A 24,726-nucleotide genomic window follows, 5' to 3' on the forward strand; every position below is an offset into this window, starting at 1 on the left:
AAATTGTGTTCCGGCTGCTCTTTTGGTATCCTTTCCCACCTGGCACACGCCACTGATGCACATGTCTAACGACTCGGTGTAGCAACGCGTCCCGTCTAGAACCTTGGGCGCCAACTCCACCAGCAGCCCGGATTCCTTGGCTTTGCATTTGAGTGCGCACGGATTGTTCGGATCGTTGTACACGGGCAGCCACTCGTGGTACTGGCCCTGGAAGCGGACGTCGGCGTGGGCGGAACACTGCTGAGCCCGGAAGTCTCCGGCGTCCACCGGACAATCCTGAGTAGGAGAAAACGTCATGATGTTTTCCATCGAGGGGAAAAAAAATGATTTGCGTTACAAATACGAAGCGCCAACATACGAAGATGCCGAACTTACCACATTACTGCATGTGCGATATTTGATATTCTGCCCTTCGCAGGTCCTAGAGGAGAAGGAAGGAGGGGGGGGGGGGAGCACTTGTGTGAACTGGCTTTGGCCGCTGTTGAATGATGAGGCGAACCACAATACACGGCAGTCATCTGCACCCAAAAGGCGGCGGTTAACTCCACATTTGCTCAAGACTTTTCGCTTGTGGCTAGCCGCAAGCGCGCGAGGTTCTGCGGCGAGCTGGCAAAGACATAATAGCGGCGGGTCGTACCGTGTGAGCGTGCGTCCGGCGCAACACTGCGCCACTATAGTCGACGTAGATTTATCACACTTTCAAATCTGCTGACCTTTAATAAAACGAAGACGTTTACAAAAAGAACCATTTCTCATCGATCCGTGCCAAGATAAATCTCGAACGAGTCCAAAAGCATGGTGGCAGACGACCACGAGGGAACCAGGCCGTCGCCTTCCAGTTTTTGATGCTATACAGGACGGTTGTGATCAGCCTTAAAAGTACCCAGGGTGGAATCTGAATTCCGGGGTTCTGAGGTTTGGTTTTATTGCTAGTTGCTAATTGCTAGCGCTTATTTACACTGCATACGGCGGACACGATCGTTAAGCCCCAACCCAATTCCACCTAGTGGTAGCGTTTGGTATGAAAGAGTCCCAAAACGATGTGACGAAGCTAACTCAGCTAGCCTGCCTTTTTGTTCCACTTGCTAATGGAGCGAGGCGAGCCATCTGGCTACGTTTGGTGGTTTTGGGTGGGTGATACATGCTGGGAAGTGTAAAGTAGCAAAATGCAATGAAGTCACGCCGTGGCTACTGCCCAGTCTGTAAACGTGACGTTGCTAGAAAACCTACGAGTCCTTTTGTCCTCACTTGTTGTCCTTGGTTCCGCAAGTCCTTTGCTAAAGACCCCAAGCTTTGATTTGACTTTGGAATAGTCATCCATTTTCATTCCTCTTGTCAGGAATGAACTCGGGCCCGCCTCTTTGGATGTCTGGATAGTTTTAGTAGCTGGTTGAGCGGCATTTCGGGAACTCTGCTCGCAGACTATGCTAGGTTGACTCACACTATTAGGCCAATTGTCTGGGTTTATTTGGCGGAACGACTGGGAGCAGCAGAGAGAGGCCGAGCAGATTGAATTCTAAAGCCAAATGATGGCAGTTTAATAGAAAGCAGCCGCACTGCAGGCGGGAGGCTTTCTCTTTCAAAAAGTCCAAATGAGTCTGGAGAACGTTTGAACGCACGCTTACAAATTGGCCACGAGATGTTTCCATTTATCTAAAGGTCAACGAGGTTTTCCATTTTCTAAATACGGCTCGTGCGATCCGGGCCTCTCTCTAGCGTTTGCCATTCGTGACGACTAAAAATAGACTTACTTGGAACTGAGGCATCGTCGGAGGGAATACGACGCTCCTCCTCCGCAGGTACGGGAACATTCGCTCCACGAGCCCCAGGCGTCCCACAGAGTGTCTCGGTCCTCTTCGGAACGGGCCGTCCGAGAACTCTGCGTGTCGAGAAAGCGAGAAGGCATCGTGAGATCAAACATCGCGCTTCTGCTTCACTTCAGGCCCGACGTGCGCTCCCTGCTTTCGATGGCGTGCTGCCGCCAGATTTGGCAACACAGCTCGGAATATTTCCCCAGCGTCCAAAGTCAATATTATGAGAAGATGAATTTTTGTGACTCTGAGGACAACGTGCGTCTCAAATGGCGAGTGACAGCCAGAAAAAAACATGATCCTCCCCATCTATCCATCCATCATGCCCCCCCCCCAACCCCCTGGTGGTGGGGGCACGGGGGCGGGGCTTCATTTTCTGGTGATTTAATAGGACAGATTCATTAAGCTGTAAAACAATGTGTTTATTTCGAAAAGGTCGGCATGGTCATGTGATAGGCATCACCTCCGTCTGACTGCATGCGTGTTATGTTGACGACGCCGTCGGCGGTGCGTGGAATGACGCCCGAGGGTGAGAAGCGAGGCAGGCTAAGCTGGCATTCATCAAAATAAGCTGGCGCTCCCGACAGGCCGGAGACCCTGTGTTGCCTCTTTTTCACACATCAAAAAAAAAATACTGGAAGAAACGCTGGGACAAATCATCCAACCACCCGTGGTAGTGGGAATGCGTCTGAAAAGACTTGAGCTGCAAACGCATTCAATCAAATAATCTGCCATTCATTGGAGGATTTAAACTGGTGAAGAAATGCAAAGGGAGGGAAACAAAAAAGACCTTCGTATCATTTCACGCAGTCGCTGAAACACAAAGACGGTATTTTGCATTTACATTTATCCCTCCACAGCTACCTCAAAACACCCCCCAAGTCAGAAAAAAACCAAAACTTGAGCTGAGTGATCATTCAAAGCCATAGGTGTCAAACCCAAGGCCCGAGGGCCAGATATGGCCCGCCATATAATTTTATGTGGCCCGCAAAGACAAATTGTGCATCAACTTTGTGTCGTTAATAAAATTACAAATTGTCTTCACTTTAAAAATAGAGATATTGCTTGCAATTTGTCTTTTTAAACTATTTGAACAGTTTTTACTAGTCTCTCATTTCAATCTAGTTATTCATTAGTTTGTTTTGTAGCCTACGCTTTATATCGAAGACGTTGACCATCATAATCGCCCTCCGAGGGAAACTAGAAGAAGCAAAAGAGGAAAATATGTCGACCATCCCAAAACGTTTTTTTATGTACTTTGTCCTGGTCAGTCAACAACAACAATAATAGATTCAAAATTCTAATCCACCTGAGAGCTTCCAGTGCATTCAAGATCATTTTTATATTTTAGTTGAGACACAGTAGCAAAAAGAGAGCACATGGAACCAGCGTTCATCTTATTCGAAATGTGCGTGTAGTGAATGTAAACGGCGGCCGGAGCCAAAGAGGATGGCAGCCGCCAACGCGGCCAACGCAGACCGCAGCCAACGCAACGGCGCTACTTTTAACTTTGTGTGCTAGCCAACTCCCCTCAATGTTTGGATCCACAGTAAATAAACAGACTTTGTCGGGCAGCCTCTTAATTCTCCTCCTTTTGAAAGGCAATCAGAGAATTTTGCAGTCAGCTGGCGAGCCAAGAGAGCCGGAGGCCCGACGAGGCTGGTGGAGAGACGAGAGGACAAGAAGGATGGAGGACGGAGAATTGGCTCCCGGCTCCGCTATTGTTCTCGGTGAAAGCGGGATAATAGAAGCTCCTGCGAGGATTCGAAGCTAATAATCAAACGGCTCGCGTGTCCGCTTGGCGGCTATCTAATCCGTCGGAGCAGCATTGGGGACACGCTGAGCTCGTTTGCATGGCGGATGGGAAAAGCAGAAAGGCGGCCCGTGTACTCAATCAAGCGGAACGGCGGAAATGAGCGAAAGCGCCGATGCTCGCTGATGGACAGAGTCAATGCGAGTCACCTGTCAGCACCGTGAGGACATTTTCCTGGACGGGTGGAAGGGAAACCCGACTCGTACACACACACACACACACACTGGATTGGCCTTGTCAGGTTGGCAAGACATTCGATAGGTGCACATCTGCTCAATCCCTTGTCTTGTGCATCGTTGCATCCTAACTAAAAAAACGGGATGGGAGGGGGGGTTGACCTCAAGGGAAGGAAAGGGACACTTTTCAGTCGCTGCAGTAAAGTCGAAAGAACATCCAGGCGTGACCAGGCGCCGCTCTGGAGTGCCAAGCCGCATAGTAAACAACATTTAAGGATGCAAATGCAGATGTGGTGAAGATGAGAAGAAAAGAGAGATGTTACAGTACCATGATGAGAATCGCCGTGAGAAGCAGTTTGCAAGATGTTGAAGGTTCCATGAAGCCTGACCAAGCCGTCGGTGCTCCTCTTTGGGTTAATCTAAACGTCTGGTCCGCCTGGAGCCTTCGTTCTGCGCCGAGGGTCCTTAGTAGTAACTTGGAGTCGGGGAAGGGAGGGAGGGATGGTGGGAGGGAGGGAGGAGTGTATATTTGTATGTGCAATGTGAGGAGTGGGGGGAGGCCTCAAGTCTGGCACAGGAGCCAATCAATAAATGGGCTTCACTCAAGCGTGCAAGGAGTTGGAGGGCAGCTGCAAGTTCACACGTTTGCGTCGATTAGGATGTCCAACAGACTTTATTCTTCTCGATGCTCACGTAAGGTCTCCTCTTCGCTCGCTCGTCCCGTTTTGCTTCTGGACAGGCCCACCGAGTTTTTATTGAGAATGTCGCCCCCCAAAAAATACATAGTTAAAAAAAAAAAAGGTTGCGACTGCGAACGAGCGCCATGTAAATCATCTCTTCTCGCAAAAAGCGGTCAGGAGTGACGTCGCCTTTCATAACATCTGGCATTTTAGGCCCAGAGCATGTGGAGTGGAGGTAGGGAGCCAACCAGGTGGATGGACAATTCTGGGGGAAAAACAAGCAGCTGGATGGACGGCTTTTGGCATAAACCGAAAGACTTTCCACCTTCTGCAATGGCACGAAACAAAAAAAAAAAAAATCTAGTGCCAGCCGGTGATCAAACCAAATCTCGCACCGCAAATGGACATCCACTTGACCCCATTGCGGGCGGCGCCAAGGGGAAAGAGCCTTTCCACAATCCCGATGTTTGCTTTCAGAAGAAATCCTTCTCACATTTGCAAGTGCAAAAGTACAGAAAATAAACCGCCGCATTTGGCCTGACGACGAGCGCTGCCGGAGAAGGAAATGAATGCGTTTGATTGACAAGCCACTGGACCACAACATTGCTGGAGGTGTTTCGGACTTCAAGCAATAAAGTCGTGAAGGTTAATCATGTTGAGTATTGCCTTCTCACGCAAGACTTCCCGGGCATTTGAATTTTACCACTGTTGTTACCACGGCAACCCCAGATCACCTGCTTCACTGGTTGGCGTGGCCCCTCGTAATATTTCTCAACTAAAAAAAGGGCACATTTATGTAGTTCTCTACGCTCTAGGCATGATTTACATCAAAGTTATTGTTAAAACAGCTTTCTGGGCGACTGCCTTCAAATGTTTTACCAGGATAGATTTTTTTTTTTTTTTTTTTAACGACCTGCAGCTGAATAGCGACCACATTTCCCAATGCTTGTCCAAAGCCGGCGATCGGAATAGAGATGTAATTCCCCAGCGCCGCTCCAAGTTAAGACAGATGGAAGGTGAACGACTAAACTGCAGTTTTACCGAGTTCTTTGAAGTACACCTAATAAAATTGTGTCTTTTTTTTTTGTTACTTGTTTGAACTCACCGCAATTTTTAGCTACCGGTCTTATTTTGGAGGATTAGCGTAAAGTCGATTCAAGTGAGCCATAATCCCAATTTGCTCACTGCATTTTATTTCTCACTGAAGAAATTGTTAGCACCAAACGAGACGTCGAGCCACGGTTTCAATTTTCATCCTGAAAAACGGAGTCACATCGCTTACATGTGTTTTTCATTGCTGGCGATGTATTAGGTGTTGTCGTTGGCTCGGGAACAAGCGGAGAAAGCGATAGTCATGTGATGAAGGTGCTCAAAGTGAGGTTTGAACCCGTTTGGAGCGTCCTCTGCTATTGATTTGCGCCTCAGTTGGATAATGATGCAATAACAAGGAGCGCGAGGCGGCACTTGAGTTCCTTGTCGTGACCCGCGTCTGACCTATAAACGGCAACGATTAAAGGAGGGGAGGGAGGAAAAAAAAAATCTCAAGCGCAACCCATAAATTTCTCTTTTGATATCCGCGCAATTAAAGTTTCAACAAGGCATGTATCAAACAATCCCTCCACCTGTCATGAAGGCTCTTGTGTGGATTCCAGCAAAGTTCAAATATGAATGAAGCACGTTAAAATGGAGGAGAAAAAAAAAATACATTAACCTCAGTTGCTCCTGAACTCGGTTGGAATATAAGTCAACAAGACAAATCTGAATTTGATAAATGAGGTTACGGTTTTGACCATGATCTCCACAAAATCTTGAAATTGAACAAACTTGTCAATAAAAAAATTTCGAACAGTGAAGTGTATTTCCTGCAATACAAAGACAAATTTCTTTGAACACAATCAAGCTTGTTCTCGCTCCAACATTTTCTGTCCGGTTCACACTGGTCCGCTTAACGGAGCAAGACAAAAAGTGGCGGCATGACTCACCAGCATCCCGTTCGATTAAACCTCTCAACCAGCTTTTCCGCAAACTCCCAGCTGTCTAAATACGCTACCGTGATGAGAGCTTAATCGCTGCTCGGCCAGTAAATACCGCGAAGAGGCGAGAAAAGGCAAACAAGGACGTCATTTTAAACACTTTCTCGTCGGTGCGGTTGCATTCAGCTCAGCAGTGACACCTAGTGGCTACGATTAAAAGCGACAGTAGCACGGCCAACCAGCAGTCAAGTCTTAATTAACCGTGTGTGAGGCACCTCGACGTCGCCCCCTTGTGAGGAGGAGCCGCCCTTCACTTCCTTGTCATTATCCCAAGTGAGGTCGCTGAGAATTTGCGGAGGAATGCTGTCGGTTTGCTTGTGGTCCAACCTGGAAAACCCCAGGCGCCGCAAATAATTGCCCAACAATTTGTAGTCCAAACAAACCCTTCCTTATCGCAATTACTGCAAGGAATGCGAGCAGGGAGGGGAGGGGGCGGTGATAACTCGTCTGATTTCGGCACAATCACGCCGATCAATTGATCGATGGCCGCGAATCCGATCAGATATCTTTGCGTTTGAAATCATCAATCATAGGCCCGTGCGGCGTCCCAACAGAATGTTTTCATGAGGGAGATCCTCGTTGCGTGCAATCGCCCATAAATTTGCCGGGTCGCCTCATTTTGTGATTTGGGGATGGAAGGAATAGTTGAGGAGGCGGGAAAACACATGTTGCAACAGGAAGCATATTCCCTCAAGAAGAAATCATTTTCCAACCCTTGACTTGTTCTGTAAACACCTCGCAAGTTCATCCATCTTCCGAGGAGACCTGCTTCGTTTAATCAGGTGAACCCAATCAAATTTTTGAATTTGGAATTTTTTGAATTGAGTCAACCTGTCATTCATTTTCTTCTCTTTCAGATCCATTTGAAAACTTCTTTCCATCTGGTTCTCGGGCTTCTTCGGTCGTCTGCATTTTCTCTTCTAACATACCGTCCTTGGGTTCTTCTCATCAGTCTTGCTTCTTGGATTCCCTTCTCTTGAACTTGGGTTACCTTCACTGCTGCATTTGTTTCTGACTCTGCCCTTTCGAGTCACTGCGGACATCCATCAGCATCAATTTCATAACATCGAGCTACTTTTCTTTTCTTTTGCTTTCCCGAGTCGTGCCGCTTCTGTAATACTGGTCCAAGCACTTTACATTTTACTCTACCGGGACTCTTGTTACATATCCCCCATCCAAGCCCCGCCTCTTTTTTTTTTTTTTTTTAAATGTCTCCAGGGCTTACTACTTTCCATCAACACAAAGAGACTTAAAATATTCATCAAAGGCTTATCTCAATGTTCTCGCAATGTTTGGTCCAAGTGTGCCTTGTCTTCCAAGCGCTGTTCACTTTTCAGCTTGGCAAGCGTTGTCAAGGTTATCGCTCGCGTTTTCTCGGCGGGTTCCAGCATATTCAAAAGTGTGTGTGTGTGTGTGTGTGTGTAGCTGCAGGTGTGCGTTTGCAGCGGTTGGACGGACCCAACAGGGACGCCAGCACGCTCTGGCCGCCAAGACCATAACCTTCTGTCGATATGTTAGCCGCACGCAACCATGTGCAAGTTCACACCAGGCGGAAACAATGGCGTCACGAGTGTAATTTCATGTTACTGGTCACATGACTACACGCAACCAGGCAGAATTCATTTTAGAATCCTCAAGTACTAACCCGAACCCTCCTCGACATCTCTCGGGATTTGCAAACAACTTCATTCTCGCCAGCCGAGCCATTAGAACCCACATGAAAGTGATGGACACGTTGCCCAGCGGTTAACCGAAACGCCGCTCCGCATGGGTGGCGGGAGATCTTTCAGCGGCAGGTAATTACGGGCAGGTTAAAACGGTTACTTACACGAGAGTGCTGTTTTTGTGCTTCTTCACTTTAATAAAAGTGGTTAAATAATAATTTTGCAAATAATAAATAAAGAAATAGTCTTCACTTTACCAAACGTGATTAAATAATAAACAAAAATTTTGCAAATAATAAATAAAGAAATAGTCTTCACTTTAATAAACGTGATTAAATAATAAACTAAATTTAACAATAAATAAATAATCTTCACTTTAATAAACGTGATTAAATAATAAACTAAATTTAACAATAAATAAATAAATTATCTTCACTTCAATAAACGTGAATAAATAATAAACTAAATTTAACAATAAATAAATAAATGGACGAATAAATAAAAAAAATTAAAAAAAGTTTCTTAAAGTGCTACACATAAATATATCATCATCAATAAATCATCTTCACTTTAATAAACATGATTAAATAATAAACAAAATTTAACAATAAATAAATAAATAAATGGACAGAAAAAAAAAGTTTCTTAAAGTGCTACACCGATAAATAAATAAAAAGTTTTTTTTTTTAAAGTGCTACACAAAAATGGCTTGGCACTGTTTTTTTTTTTTAAACAGCACTTATGTTTAAAAGCAGGCAAGGTGTTTTGGGAATTCCCTTTCAGGACAACATGTTTGTCTTCCCAACGCAACAAACGAGGAGGCGCTTAACAGTAACAATCAGCTCCTTTTGGAGTCCGTCGGAGTGTGCGGTGCCAAGGTAGCGCCAAGGACATCCAAGAATCCTTGGATCGGACTTTTTCTTTCCACAGTTGTACAAGCATATCTGTTTATGGAATATAAACATTGGTGCAATCTGATATGTAAACAATGTCGTGCAAATTATTGGGAAATGTGTGCGTTGCTTGATATGGTGAAGAGGTGCAGAAATGGCTTTTTTGGGGGGGAGGACAGGTGACAAAGCCGAATCTGCCTTTGGTTTCAAACTTTTTTCACCACAGTCAAAATGACAAGTGAGCGAACTCCACTGAAAAGGAGATCAGATGTATCCAAATATGCAGGCAACAGTAGCTGGCCGCACACAAGCCCACTTTGTCATGCGGCGAGGCCTCGTACCTCAACAGCATAACTTTGGTACCCAGAGTGCAACAGCGCAAGACCACATCATGGTCGCCAGGAATTTACTGAGAGCGAATGTTGACGGAACAAACAGACGGGCGGGATGACAGAAAGCTCCCGCGAGCCAACGCCACGTGGCTTGCTCGACACCGCACTCGCTGCTCGGGAGCTTCTGTCCAAACAGCATCTTGTAAATATACACGGCTAAGTCAAAGCAAACATGTCAGGGAAGGCAAATATGGGCTGGCTCCCCAAAGAAGCATTTTGTGCTTGGAATGGCATCGTTTTGCACTTTGCAAATAATCACCCGTCCTTGTTGCAAACGTTCAAATTTGATTTATTCATGCCAAAATTCATTTGGCTGTAAGCAGTATGGAAATTGGATCGATGTGTCAGCGAGTCAAGTGTTTATTATATATATAGACAATAAACGGTCGGGGGTACATAGAAGCACATCCATGACGGAGCTTCCATGCTGTTCCGTCAGCATAGCCTTAAGTGTCCAACAAATAAGACTCGAAACAAGCCCACATGAAATGAGAGGAAGAAAAATTAAGAAAAAAAAAAAGAGAAAGAAAGAAAAGTAAAAAAAAAGAAAAGAAAAAGACAAGACAAAGAAAAACTGAAAAAGAGAAAAAAGAAAAGAAAAAAAGGAAGACATTTATTTAAATATATTGATTTATTTCACTCATTTTGAATTTGAAGAACAGGAGCAAATGGCCTGGCAAAAATTCCCCTCAGTGGATCAAGATGGAATTATCTCCTAATCCTCACACTAACTCATTGGAGTCAGCCAACATCTCAGTCACCAGACCCCCACTTAGATGAACTATTTGTCTATAACTGCTATTCATGTATTATGCTCATTTACGGCTGAAGTATATTCGAACACGGTTGCCGGGAAAACCAGATGCAAGCAAAGGTGTCGCGCTCTTCTCGAGGGGACGAGGTCAACAATGTCAGCCTCCATGCGGCCTACAGAAGTCAAAGCGAATACTCATCGGAGTCCGCTGTCCGCCTCCCGGAGCGCTCGCTAATTAAGCCGCGTTTATCTTGGCCGCGAATCAAGCTCAATATTGAACGGAGATCCAACATGGACCATGGAGTCCGAGACCAAGCGAGCACTGAGAGGAATCACAAATATGGCTCCGGGGAGTCTGCGGCCTCCGAACAAGCCTTTGGTGACATCACTCATCCGCTTTTCGTGTCGTCGGCCTCCAAGCCCGCAATTTGTGGAATTAAAAATGGCTTACCGGATCTTCGGGTTTTTGGCTGGTGTCGTGGAGAGGCTCTTCTGAGAAATGGTCTCGACGAATTAGGGCGAACTCTCGGATGAACACCGCGTCGCCGTTGTTAGCCCGCACGCCAACCTGGAAGCGAGAAATTCATCAATGTAAAGGCAAACATTGGAATGATCCATTTCACTCCGCAGGTTAATCATTTGTATCGTAGGAAAACTTCTATTTTTGCTCGGAGTCCTCGACAGGCTGGATGTGGGGGAAGGATGTGATGTCATCGGACATGAGCAAGCATCCCGGCTCGTGTGGCGGCGACAGGCGGGAGGAATGTTGGACAGGGCCCATTAGCAACGCGGCAGGACCCGCATTCTCAAGGATTCACACATCGGGGGGCCCACAGCTGCTCTCCGCAGCTCGTAAACACCCGCCAATGACACGGTTCGACTACCTCCGCCGAGTTGGACTTAGTTAGCGAGCAGAAGTGATGACGTGGATGGCAACGTGAATAAAAGTGCCAATATTTGTTTGTATCTGCCCAGCCATTGGCTTCAAACTAAAACAAAGCATTTTCAAAAACTAATTTTAAAACTATAACTGAATAAAAAAAAATCCAAGTGGAAATAAAATGAACTATTTTTTTTTTGCTAGCCCACTTCAAATGGATCTTCAACGTCTATTCCCGTCAATGGCAGTGAATGAGTTAAAACCTGAAAGCACATATTTTTCCAACCTTAGAAGTTCCCCAGTGGTACACAAATTGCGTCAATGAGGCCTTCAGTGAAAAAAAAAAAAACTCTCCTAAGTAGGGTGGATCAAATTTGGTTGGGTTGAATGTACGATTTTTTTTTTTTTTTTCCCGTGGCCACCAGCAAAATGACTCAACATTGGAGTCAAGCCAGTCAGATACGAAAACCACACAAATCCACTTTATACATGTGAGAAAAGCTCCGAACGTGGCTCCACTGCTTATTTCTCAAGTGGTCTCAAGTGCTTTCAAGACCCCCACGCAACATTGAATGCGATGGGAAATACAAATGGCCGACACGAGAGAGGCTTTATCAAAATACGAGCGCAACACGAGAACCTCAGCTTCGCACCCGAGCGAGCGTGTCGTCCCTGCCCACCGGTGTTTAACGATTCAAACTAAACAGCCACTGGAGAACGGACGGCGGTTCCGTGATGACATCACAGCTCTTGCGACATCAATTTGTGTGACAAAGGTCAAGTGAAGAAGCTGACAAGGTCAACGACTCTTTTTGATGAAGTCTCGTGCGGGGAGGCCGAAAGTGAACATCAGCTTTACGTTATTTCATTGACGTTGAGCCAGAAAGCGAGCATGCTAGCAGAGAGCAGAAATCTGGATTTGTGTTACAAGCAGGCTCACGTCCAACGTTTGAATAAGGACAGGCCGTTTTTTTTCGAAGACTGGCTCCTGTCTGAATGAAATTGAAGAGGAAAAGATTTTTTTTTGCTAATCTGGGATTTCTGCAAGTATTCACTTAACACATTTTGGAAGAGGAAACATTGCGGCCTTCTTTTCCTCTCCCTCGCTGCTCATCTCGTCAGAGGAAATAAAAAAAAGCTTTTTCTCTCGGATGCCATATTGGAATCTATTTTTCCATTCTTGATGATGAAACCTTGGGATTAAGAACTTCCTTGTGGCTATTTTGTAATTTTGCAACCGATAAGACGACTAAAAGCCAAGAGAGTTCTGGCTTACTTCCTGGTTCCAATTTTCCCTATTGGCCACGAGAAAGCGAAGCAGCACTTTCATCACGTTCTCCGCCTCCTGATGGATTGTTTAATTATCTTACAAATCTTCTTCAAAACCTTCTCAGCCCATCTGCCAGATTCCTTTCAACCTCTCCGTCTCTTGAGGCTCGTCTGTCGGCCCAACACGGATTCTTTATAAAGCTCCTCCGATGCGTCCAACTTTGCGGGAAGGGCTCGAGAACGACTGCGACGATCCATTCTTCAACCTTGATCAAACACCTTCGGGATGAAAACCCGGGGCAAGCGTGAGGTAATTGTTGCAGCAGCTGCCGCCTCAAAGAAGCATCATAAAGAATATTAGTGTAAAAACTTTGTGCGCGGGGGGTAAAAGGCAACTGGAGAACTCATCTTACGAATCTTACAGCATCCATCATTTTTTATGATGGTTGTCGGCGGCCATTTTTTTTTCTTTTTCAACTATCTCCCGGCGTTCGGGACCGCAAACTATCGGCTTGTAACACAAACAGGGGAGCGAATACGATAATGTTCATACCGGCTGTGTCGTCTCTGCTGTAAATCGCGCTTCATCACAAAAAAAAAAAAAAAAGCGACGTGAACATTTGACGAAAGAGTGTAACATAAGCAAATCGCATAATTCCTTTTGAGATTCAGCCCACCTGCCCACCATGTGTGCGGGCGCCAAATTGCTACGAACTGATTATGTGGTGGGACAACACAAACAGACCTGCGAAATCCACGCCGGAGGCCTTTGGAAGCCATTAACGTAGCCGGGCAGAATGTCACACGACCAAAATAGATTCAGCAGTAAACTTCACGTCCCGCTCGGTAATAGCCCGGTCTTATATTTAATGTGGAGCTTTTTAATGAGGCCCTCAAAACAGCTCTTTGACAGCTCACAAAACAGCAGCAGCAAAAGTTTGTAACCGTCCAATCGCAAAGCTAAAACTTGCATAGCGACAGAGGAAGGGTTCGTAGGATCGGGCGGGCTTTCATGTGTCGCGGAGGAAATTGACACCTTTGGCCCTTTGGTGCTTCAAGTGCATATCAGCGGCAGGAAGTCATGACAGGCCCGCGTTGGTTCCCACGGTGATGTCAGGGACGGCACCGTCGCTTGTCATTTCCTGAAAGGACGTCTAGTCAAAGGCGGGAGCCTCGCTCGGGTCGACTAAAGTTACACGTTTATTAAAACGCATCCAGTTAATCACGTCTATAGTCGTCAATGGTACTGAATGAGTTAAAGAGTAAAATTCACAGATGTTGCTTGTATTTCTTTCGCTCATTTGCATTGGCTTGGCTTTGTTGACGTTCTCCCGAGCTTCAAAAGGAGGCAGCTGGAAGGCTTCGTTCGGACTTTTTGCTATGACATCCACCCAAAATGCATGCTCCATCACACCCACTTAATCCGAAAAAAAAAAAAAAAAAAAAGCCACTTGTTTTTCTGACTACTGACTCTCGCCGTGATTGATGGCCTTGGCTCCGCATTTAGTGGATTGCGGCATGTAACGCAGGCGGGAGATTATGTAAGGATGTGAAACTCAAGCGAGCCAGGGTGGACAATCCTGAGTTTGTTTCCCCCAAATCATCCATCTTTTCGCTCCTCTGCCGAAATCTCCTCTGTCCTGGGGTCCAAAAGCAGATTAACCAATTTATCATTCCGCTTTCACGCCAAGCGAAAGCTTCACAAGGTTATTCATTTGAATATAGGCGGGCAGAGATGAAGGACTCTGCGGAGACCAAAAACGTCCAATTAAATCAAAATCAGGTCGAGCCAATTGGCGCCGATGATGCAACAATTTGCATCTGTTACTTCGTATTGAGCAATAAATGCTACAAATCATTACGATTTAAAAACTCCGTGTTTTGAACGAGTCAAAAAGATTTCCACGGAGAGGGAAGGCTGATTTGAAGCTGTTGGGAAAAAAAAAAGTGCGAAACTGTGTTTATGGTTTTCAGGCCAGTCCATCACATTAACATTGGAAGCATTCACACGATTAAATTTTGGCAAGTGAGCAAAACTCTGTGCTGCAGTTTAATAGATGCAATTGACTTACTCGCCTGGCTGTGGCTGCATTAAAAAACCACAATCGCTGGCTATAAGCACTAATGAAGCAAGGTGTGGTTGGAAGCCGCTGAGCTCAAGACCACACAGCAGCGACAAAGATTGATGATGTTGCAGCATACGAAAACCACAACAAGAAAACAGCAGCCCATTCAAAGTCAGAGCTTTATTCGTAACCGCACGCTGGAAACATCTTAAGTTTCAATTTAATCAACGTGTCTGAAGACATCAAGAGATAAGTAGGAGTTGCTCCGCAGGTTCGTACTGACCTTAGAGATAACACTAATAAAATTCCTCTTAAAAAAAAAATTGCCTTGAAGGAGGCATTTCTGGAGCAAAGTCAGTCATTTTTCAAATATCTTATCACTTGAGCTGTAACAGTAACAGCATGTGAGGGAAAACACCATTCCGTACAGTACCATTCCCCAAACGAGAAATTCTGCTCAATGGATTTATTTCGCTCAATTTCACTTGTGCCATCAGAACGCGAGTCATTGCAGGATTAATCATGGCGGTTCCCCTAACACGGACCTCTTCTACTTTTAAAACCTACGCAATCTGCCCACGCCAGACCTCCCAGTAGACCGATGCCTGAATAGCTGTTTTCTCTGAAATACACAAAGAACAAAACTGGCAAGCATTTGGCCCAAATCACGACCACATTCAATGAAGGAAATGAAACCTCAGCGCCGTAAAGCAAGAACCATTAAGTATAAAATGCGATCTGTGAAGATTCCCGTACCAGTGCGTTGGGGCCAAGAAGTTTGTACTGTTGAGTTTTCCTGAACTTTTTTGCCAGCAGCAACATTCGCTGCGTTTGCATCCACTGCTGAACTCCAATTGTAGAGCAAAACGTGTTCAGAAATTTTTTCCAGTCAGCTGCTGTTCCTCGTATGATAACAGGAAAAGGTCGATGGTCCATTATCGAGATCACAGACGCTTTGGTTTTTCTCACCGGTCCAATGGTGTAAATAGGTCCAAGAACTGTCTTGTCAGTGTTACTCCCACAGGATACAATTAGCTCGGACGACATCATTGAAAGGTACCCTACGAAGGGCGAGACCTGCTTTCAAGAAGACATTAAAGGTTGAGTTAAAAGACATTCCGAAAACGTGTCTGGAACGTTGGTGTAGTCGATTTGAGGATTGCCAGTACGTTGACTAATCATTCCCTGTCATTCTCGTGCTATGGCTGGCAACAAGGAGCGTTAGCATAAATTATAGCACTGACATCTGGAGCACAGCCGGCCTTTAAATTAAGAAGATCGAAGCTAACAAAACTGCCTGGTGCTGCGTATGATTCTCGTGAGCCAGCTGCTTTTGTTGACTTTGGTCTTCATCTTCTAAACACGTGGCTAAAGAGACAAGCTAGCGTTAGCTCAAAGCTAACATGTTGGGAGAAGCTCGAGGAACCACAAGAAAGAAATTTGTCAGGCTTGTTTAGCCTGGCAAAGCGGCTCATGTTCTGAACATGGTGGCTGATTGGGTGCTACTGAAATATTACAAAATGTATCAATTTATATTATATATAAAAGAAGGGTGCGGGGGTGGGGGAGTGTCAAGGCTAGCTAAATAATTGGATTTGGCTCAGTTTAACCATGCGAGTGTGCTCAGCAATAAGGCTGTGTTTGTACAGCTGGAGCGCATGCCCAGGGTCATCTCAGTGGGGAGCAGAGTTTGGCAGCGCTTGGGCATAGCTACAGAACAAGCGTGCTGAAGAATCCCTGGCTTCTGTCCTAACCCTGTCCTTCCCCTTTCAAAAAACAAGCAGGTTAAACTCACTAAAAGTCTTGAGCTGCTTAAGCTATACAGAAAACAAAGTCTTTAAACCAAGACACAACAAGGCCGTGACTAGCCGAGCAGCTTAGAGGGTCAGCGAAACGGTATTGACTGGGCATATCCAAAAAAACATCCAGAGGAAGTTGTCCTTCAAATATAAGATTGATTTTGGAACAGTGCTGATAACACAGATCAAGGAACTGAATACCATTACACCTAACATTCCCAAAGACTGTCAGGAATCTTCCCTAAATACCCCGAGACATTTCAGACGCTAACCTGTAATCGTAGTAATGAGTAGAACAGCCAAAACAAGCTTGCAAAATGTACATACTCAGTTCAGATATTCACGCTCGGACTTGCTCTGGCATCTCGGGTTCCGACCTGATAGCCCCCCCCAAATTGTTTCTGCCATCAAAAGCCTTACATTGCTGTTCAATGAGGCCTTAGTTGTCACGTCGAACAGATGGCAACGCATTCTGTGGGGTTGGGAACTTTCCAGACTTGACACAAAGATCCAAAGGGTATACAGTATGTCAAGTCAGGAGGTGATGAGATGGAGTTTACCAAGATGGTAAATACTGTTCTTTCCTGTAAATCCAGAGACTATCAACAAAAAGGGCACTGTTGTGATCTGAAAACCATGACCGGTCTCTCAAGTTCCCATCAAGAACAACCAGAACCTTGAGACCTCAGTCCTGTTAGGTGAGTCGGAGACAGGTCATTGCCGGATACTTTGTCTCTTCTTCAAGAACTTTGCTTCGGAACCAGACAGATTAAAAGCAGCTACAGAGCAACAAGAAGCAGAAGTCCCAACTAATCTCAATAAAAGCTCTGACAAGGTAACCCTGTTAGATCCTACTGATCCCACCCTACCATGGTCTGGATTTATTTTATTAGGTGTGATTGGACAGTATGTTTGGGAGTTTTAGAGCTGATTGTGGGCGCCAAAGCGGCCACTGTGTTTGTGTTTTATGGTTCTGCTTTTCAGTTCATCGTGCTCATGGTTTACGAGGGCAGTTTCAGTGGAGGGTGGAACCCGTCCGACCGAAGAAAGATCAATCCTGTTCTCGTCCAATGACATGGATTGTCCAAGATGACAGAAACACAGAAGGCCTTTCAAATAGGGAGAATTATGACAACAGCTGGGTGTGCCTGAAACTGATGAGACACAAGTGCTGGATCTGCCCCGATTCTCTTGCGTCATCCAGATAAACTCGGGCATGCGGGTTCACTGAGGGTCCACGAGTAAAACTCACAACCTTTAATATATATTGAACCTAACAATCTGGCGATGAGATGCCAACTTGAAAAAAAAAACCTCTCTATCCTTTTCACTCAAAAAGTGGAAATCATTTTAACCTCAGTGACCTTCCCACTCCTCTGCAGGGCCAGCAAAAGAAGCGGCGGTCATCCATTTGGAGAGTCCAACCAGTGAGGCGCAGGAAACCAGAAATCGATTAGTTCCAGGAAAAGGGAGAGGCTGAGTATGATGACATGAAAGCAGGATTTACGACAAAACTACATCTGTGCGCTGCTAGTGTCATACGCTTCAAGACATCCATAAAACTAGACAATTAATGGAAAATACAGATATAGAAGACAAGCTCGGAGCAAAGATTTGGGGCATGTTAGCGCAAGAATATCGCAAGGGTCCATCAATCTGTGCGGGAAAACGTCATCTTTTACTTGATTTAAACAAATGCGCTCTCACTTTTTCAGTGTCGCATGATTGCGGCGAGTACAGAACGTCGCCCGTTTGCTGCGTAAACCGCCAGCTCGGTGTCGTAAAGTAGCCACAAATTAGCCACAGCTATTTCAAGCTAGCAAATGTTGTGATATTAACGAGCGGTTAAGGATTATTCATTACCGAGCTACCGCATTCGCTGGCGTGGGTGAAAAAGCAATAAATACTTCAACCGTTGTGCAAAAAAAAAAAAAAAAAAACAGCCTAATTTATTTACGTGTGGCTAGCTGCCAGGATTTTGTGGCTAATTAGCATGCGTTGGAGAAGACTTTCAATTACATGAAGCCAATGGGCGTTATAAAAGTTTCATTTTGGCTTTGAGCCATTCTTGGTGCCAAGTACTAAACCCACGTTAATATGGCGGGAATTAAGAACACATAATACAGTGTGCATGGTATCACGACACAGTCTCTTGCTAGCTGGCAACCTGCCGATCACGTAACGATTTAACAGTAACAATTATGGTGATAAAGCCGCTTTCAGGAAGCACATTCCAGCTTTGCCTCTCCTGCCAATCAGCCTCTCGCAGGCACACGACTTCTATTAAAAAACAAACACAAGCACACAAAAAAAAAGACATTCTTGCCCTGCAAACATTTTTTTGCAAGTGGAAACATTCCTGCTTTGTCAGTCAGAATTAAATCACGCATTCCTTCCTCCCCGCATTGGCAAAACAATTGTTAAACATTTGTTTGCCTGGCACATTATTCACTCGGTGGCACCCTGGGGGGTATATTTAGGTAGAATTCTCAGAAAGTGTAAGTTAATTGACATTCAAAAAGGTTTTTATCTACTGTTTAGAAAAAAAAATGAAATCAAATTTCTTCTTTCTGCTTCAAAATAGGGGCAGGGCAAAGGGGATAAAAGAAAACTACTGCAAGGGACAAATTCCAACACGTCGGGGACACGTGAGATGTTTTTTTTTGTCCCCCACCGAGATGACTGTGAGCGCGAGCTTTCGGGCAAAGTCATCAGACGTTGGTACGGTAGGACGAAATTCCTCAGTGGCATTTTAAATTTAGCGCCACGCACGGACAAAGGCCGTCAAGTGAGTCAATGCCTTGAAACAACAGTAGCCAGCGGGCGCGTTTTTTTTTTTTTTTTTTTTTTTGGATGTTGTACGGGTCAAACATCCATCACTGCTCAGCATTGAAACAACATGCTGCGGGCTTCTGGAAAACATCAAATAATAATAAAAAAAAGGTCACATAGAGTTGGCAGTCAAGTTCACGCTAAGGTCTTTAAATTATGCTCCCAGCTTCCACCTGATATAAGCAGTTAAAAAAAAAAAAACTTGCTTCATTGATAACTTTTTCTTACACTAATTTACAGCAAATAATATATTAAAAAAAAAAAAAACACGTTTGAGAAGTAAATGTCAAAATGTCAAACTAAAGGCCCGGGGGCCAGATACGGCCCGCCACATCATTTTATGTGGCCCGTGAAGACAAATTGTGCATCAAATTCGTGTCATTACTAGAATTGCAAATTGTCTTCACTTTTAATATCTTTTTTTAATTAAATATTTGACCAGTTTTTGCTCGTCTGATTTGAAAACGAGTTATTTGTCAGTTTGTTTTGTATCTTTTACTGTATATAATGAGGTGCTCATACATTTATTTGGGTTGACAGTCATAATGGCCCTCCGAAAGAAGCTATGACTACAATGCCGCTCACGAAAAAAAAAATAGTTTGACACCCCTGCAAGAAAGCAGAATATTCCATCCGTTTTCCTCTGAGGGGCCTACCGAATAGCGCCCTCTGCTGTCAACTGATATTGACGTCAAAGTGCTCATCCGACCGAAGACTAGAAAACATCGATTTTCCGACGGCTGCTTCAAGACATGATGAAAAAGGTTTGTTATTGATAAGTGAACGCCCGGAGCTATGACCCGCCACCCAAGCAGTCACCCAGACACACAGGCAATCTTGTTAGCAGTAGATTGAGCCTTTCTGTCCTCCCCCTTGTCCATTTCTCACACTCCAATCCAATCTCCTTTCCGCCCTCTCCCAGCAGCAGACAGATAGCCGCGCTTCGTTTTCCAAGCCGTCACGGAATCTGGAATTAGTGCCGGTCGGCTCCCTCGCTCCGGGACGCTGCGAGATTATCTGCTCGGCGCGACATGCTTTCATGTACGTTTCCTTGGACTTGGCCTTTTTTGCTCTGGGGGCATCCTTCACAGGACTCTGCCGCGCTTTTTTGTTTTCAAACAAAATATAACGAATTAAACTGTTTGTGTATTGTGATTTAATGCTGCTATAGGATAAAAAAATGAAAATAATGTTTCAATACACCGTATGTCTAAATGTGTTGCTCCACCATTTGTGTTCAAATGCATTGCTTCTAAAATGGCTGCTATTGATGCTAACCATTAGCATGTAAATGGCGTTTTCCACATATATCAGCACTAAGCTAAATCAACTCTGGTAATTACTATCAATATGATTACGATTCTTAAACCTGATGAGCTAAAAAAAACAAAACAAAGGCGGATCTGTAATCAGCGCAAAAAATATTTGTTTCCTTATTGACATAATCCATCGTACAAATGTGAATAGTACAAATGTGACCAGGACAAATCATAGCCACTTAATCATGCTCCGATTTCAACTTCCTTGTTGACCTTTTTCATCCATTATTTCCTCGTTCTGCCCTCTGAAGTGTCAAATGGGGCCTCTTTCCCGAACTTTACAACTCTCCCAAGTACCGTTTTCAACACTTTGACAAGACTGCTCGCACACCTCCAAGCTCAACTTCCCTCTAATTTGACCTCTCCCGTCAGGGGGGGGGGGTGATCCCCCCTTCTCGTTAGCACCACTCCCGAGTGCTCCCGCTGCAGCTCCTGCCCTGGGAAGAAGGGATTCGAGGTCAAGGCTGGGGCAGAGCTGAACGGGCGAGGGGGACGCTCCAGTCGTGAGCCACGTGAAAAGAAAAAAAAATATGCCGAGCAGATGACGCAGTTCGGGACAAACAAAACGGGAATAAATCAACGGCGCTCCATTGCAATGACGGAAGAGGCAGATGGAGTCCAACATGTTTCATGGGGACGGAACGCCAGAGGCTGGATGGTGAGAAAGCAAACCTCCTGCTGAGGGAACAAGCGTGCTCACAAGAGGGTTCAGGGTGGGGGGGGTGGGGGGCTCAACCACCTGCAAGTCACACAACTGTAAACTATCCAGGAGGAACAAAAGTGCCCCTTCTGCTGTAACGTTGCCATCTACTGGTGGCCTCTTGGCAATGCACGATATGTACTTTATTGCTCCATTTTTTTCCCACACTTGCTCCGAACGCCAATTTTGGCTCAAAACTGTCAAGTGAAGGCACCGCTGTATCAAATTTGCACAACAACTTCGAGTGCCAGTGTCTCAACTGACGAGCCCTGTCCCCGTTCCCATTTTCCATCGCCTTTGCCATTTTTTTCGTCCAAATGGAATAAACGCCCGCTTGAGCATCCGGGCACACCTTGAGCGGAGTCGCTCACGCGAGAATGCCAGCAACACTGTGAAACGTTCAAGTACCACCACTTCAATTTGGCTTGACATGACACACACCCGGCGGAGATGAAGACCAGATGGCAACAATGGGATGGGAATGAAAGCTTTTGTTGTGTAACTGAAAGCAGTCCTTCTTGTTAACACACTCCAAAAAACTTGCTCCAGCCGTCTATTGATCACAAGCCAGATGTTGTGAGAAGTGCCCGATCCGGGCCCATATTCATTTTCCGTTCCATCCCGCAACAAAGACACTCGTCAAAGCGAAATAAAAATGCGTCTTTGTCATCAACACTTGAAATGACTTCCACATTAGCAAGCTGACTTTTGTTAACTCAAGTAATCAGTACTTGACTTTTCAAGTAACCCGGTTATCTTTTTAAGGTCTGGATCCCGCCATCAACTTCCTGGAGTGTTTGCGGGAGGCGGCATTCAAACGTTAAGTGGCTCCATTTCCTTGAATCAACACGACAATTTGTTGCTTCTCTCGGCCGACTTCCTTGTGAGAATTCCAGCGAGATCATTCAAAGGAACTGTGGTGGCCCGGCCGGCACTGTGACAGAAGAGAAATTGTTGCGCAGATAGCTGCTTCTAAAGGGCACATTTGTCCTTTTTTTTTTTTCCTTTCTTTCTTCCCCCTCCTCCGGGAAGATTCTGCATGGCTGCACGAATCGAGGGAATGTCGTGAGAGCCCTCCGAGGCTCGCTGAAGGTATGCCATTATGTCACCCACAAAGGAAGGTGTATTCCATTTAGGGTCAGAGCCACAGGCCACTTGGCCCACACACGCAAATCACGTACAAGAGGACCTCCAAAGACCAAACAAAGTATAGAGCCTCATTTTTCATCTTGGGGCCAGAATAGTCGCGCCGATGACCTGACATGAGAGGGTCACTTGTTGATCGGAAGTCACCGAACAAATGCGCTGATTCGTGCTCTCCGTGCATCTCGTCATGTTTCGGCCACCACCTTAGTGAGAAGCTCTCTCGAAATTTCGTGAACTAAAAACAGACATCGGCTGTAGAATGTCTCAAAGTTGGACTAAACCTTTAAAAGGCCATTGAGGACGGCGCCGGATGATTTCATTCATATCAGACGCTCAGTGATTTAAGAGCGGACGAAACCAAGGCCGGACCACCGTGAGGAGTTCTCGGCACCTGTCGCGGCCGCCTGGGAGGGGAGATAACGTGCTGGAGAGGCGATTAGTGGGCGCTGAGTGTACACACGCTGCTGATTAGGATGAGACGCGTGCGGCGTCTCATCGACTTGAGCGCCTTCCTGGGGGATACGGCACGTAGGAAAGGGGAGGGGCCGCTATCTCTCTATCGCTATATATTTATATATAAATATATGGTTGCATTGCCAGAAGTTTGTGTCCAAATCCATTTTCAATTAAAAGTTACATAGTACAGTTGACTAACTCGGTAATATCGACAAATATTTTTCGAACGTTCAAAACAGGAGAATAATCAACAGTTTTCTGTTATTGCAGATTTTTTTTTTCCAACAGCAGCACGTCCGTCCCCATCTCTTGTGCATTGTTCAAACAAAGTCATTTGTCATGATCAGACCTCTCTTGACTACACAAGTGCGCTCTTTCGAACCTTACCTTGACCCAAACGGCGAACAGAAGCAGTCCGGTTGCGCCCCAGCTGCCCCCCGTCATCTCTCCCTGAATTCCGCGTGTTTGCACACTGAATGGAGGGAGACGCGTCTCTTTTCCCTCTGCTTGGTGCTTGTGCGTGTGTGTGACGGGGTGGAGGGGGCGTGGATGGAGGGGGCGTGGGTGGTTGGAGGGAGGGAGGGAAGGTGGGAGGGGTGTTGACTCAGCGCAGCTACCGCTCCGAAAAAAGGCGCGCGGCTGACGTAACATTTTTCAGATATGTTGCTCTCGGTGCGAACACGTTACTGCTCAATTTATGTTTGCATACCAGGCAGGAGTCAAGAAAAAAAAAAAAAAAAAAAAAGAGAGGAAAAGAGAACAAGTGGGGAGGGCGGGAGATTCTTAAAGCAACACGCTCCTGGACGGCAGAGATCAACACACTGATGCACGAGTTCAAAACATGACTTGGGACAACTTTTAAATTGCATGCTGATGATGAGTTTCTGTTTTATGCGAATGGTCAGATGGATATAGAATAATGACAAGGATTGAAAAGAAAGATGACTGGAAAAAAGAATAAGGAAAACCTTAATAGGCAGTTAAATGGTGGCCGGGGGTAACCATGACCCCCCCCTATTTTTTTTATAAAATCAGGCCATGCCTTCACCTACAGGGATTTTTTTATTTATGCTATTTTTCCCTATTTTTAACCTAAAAGCAAAATTTAGAACTGACTGAAGAATTTTTGATACGGTCAAAATTGATCACTCTGATTAGCTTTTAGCTAGCACAAGCTAATTAGTGCTTGACATAGAAGTAGACTACGAGACACAAAAGAAAAGCAATGTAAAATAAAATGCTTTTATCTAATAAGTTAAACTTAACTTGTTCCTGCTTGAATCATTGTTGTGATTAAGTGTGAATTTGATTTTATGAAACACTGACTGTGGACGCTACGATAAAAAAATGACAGATAAATGCTTTCTTTTTACGAGGGGGATGACACCAACACCCTCTCCCACGTGCAGGTGGTCAAATGTCAGCTTGACCCCCATAAAAACATTTATGCGCGTTGAGATAAGACGATCGGCTCCTAGTTTTCAGATCCCCGCTGTCTTGTTAATTTTTTGGAAGCAGAAGAATCAGGCGAAGCGAGCGGTGCCTCCGTCGGAGCTCCGAGAGCAAGCTCACAATAGTGCAAGTATGCGAGGTATGAAGCACCTGAATTGCTGGCTGACACGCAGGCTCCAATTCGGGATAATCTCCATTAACACGCCGAGCGCAGGAACGCAAATATTTATACCCCGAGGAAAGCGAGACAAACCCCCTAAAGTTTCATCCTGGAAATATTTCTTTCAAGGCGGGGTTTGTTCATGGCAAATTCATAAGGTGCTCTTGAACTTTGACCCCCCCTGCACCAGCGAATATCATGAATAGTTGACATTGAGAGCGGCGAGCGAATAGCTCAGCCACATCCTCATGTTACAAGCGGGATCAAAATGAACTTTCCTGGGTTGCCGCGGTATTTTTAGCCGCTGGAAATGCTTAATCGCCGCCGACTTTTCTCTCAAGGCAATCAGATGCCGCGGTTTGTTTTCATACGACGGTACGAGTATGTACGCAGCGTGCGGAGATTTCCTCGCTGAAAATTCTTCTCGGAGG

The 24,726-nt window shown here is 45.3% G+C and overlaps 1 protein-coding gene across 8 annotated transcripts in view; it reads right to left on the reverse strand.

Moving 5' to 3' along the window:
* Positions 1-24,726, reverse strand: part of adamtsl3 (ADAMTS like 3) — an 88,035-nt gene that overhangs the window by 9,838 nt on the left and 53,471 nt on the right. For 6 of the 8 annotated variants that reach the window (XM_088382830.1, XM_088382814.1, XM_088382797.1 and 3 more), the window contains 4 exons: positions 10,668-10,784; positions 1,752-1,879; positions 376-421; positions 40-276 (listed from right to left, as the gene is read on the reverse strand). In XM_088382830.1, the coding sequence (XP_088238956.1) occupies positions 40-276; positions 376-421; positions 1,752-1,879; positions 10,668-10,784 (528 nt within the window). Of the gene's footprint in view, positions 1-39; positions 277-375; positions 422-1,751; positions 1,880-4,128; positions 4,260-10,667; positions 10,785-23,070; positions 23,220-24,726 lie in introns of those variants that run through there. The other 2 variants (XM_088382840.1, XM_088382848.1) reach the window with 2 other exon arrangements.

Source organism: Syngnathus floridae, chromosome 1 (genome assembly GCF_059516105.1).
Source record: "Syngnathus floridae isolate MCC-2025c chromosome 1, RoL_Sflo_1.0, whole genome shotgun sequence".
Taxonomy (NCBI): domain Eukaryota; kingdom Metazoa; phylum Chordata; class Actinopteri; order Syngnathiformes; family Syngnathidae; genus Syngnathus; species Syngnathus floridae.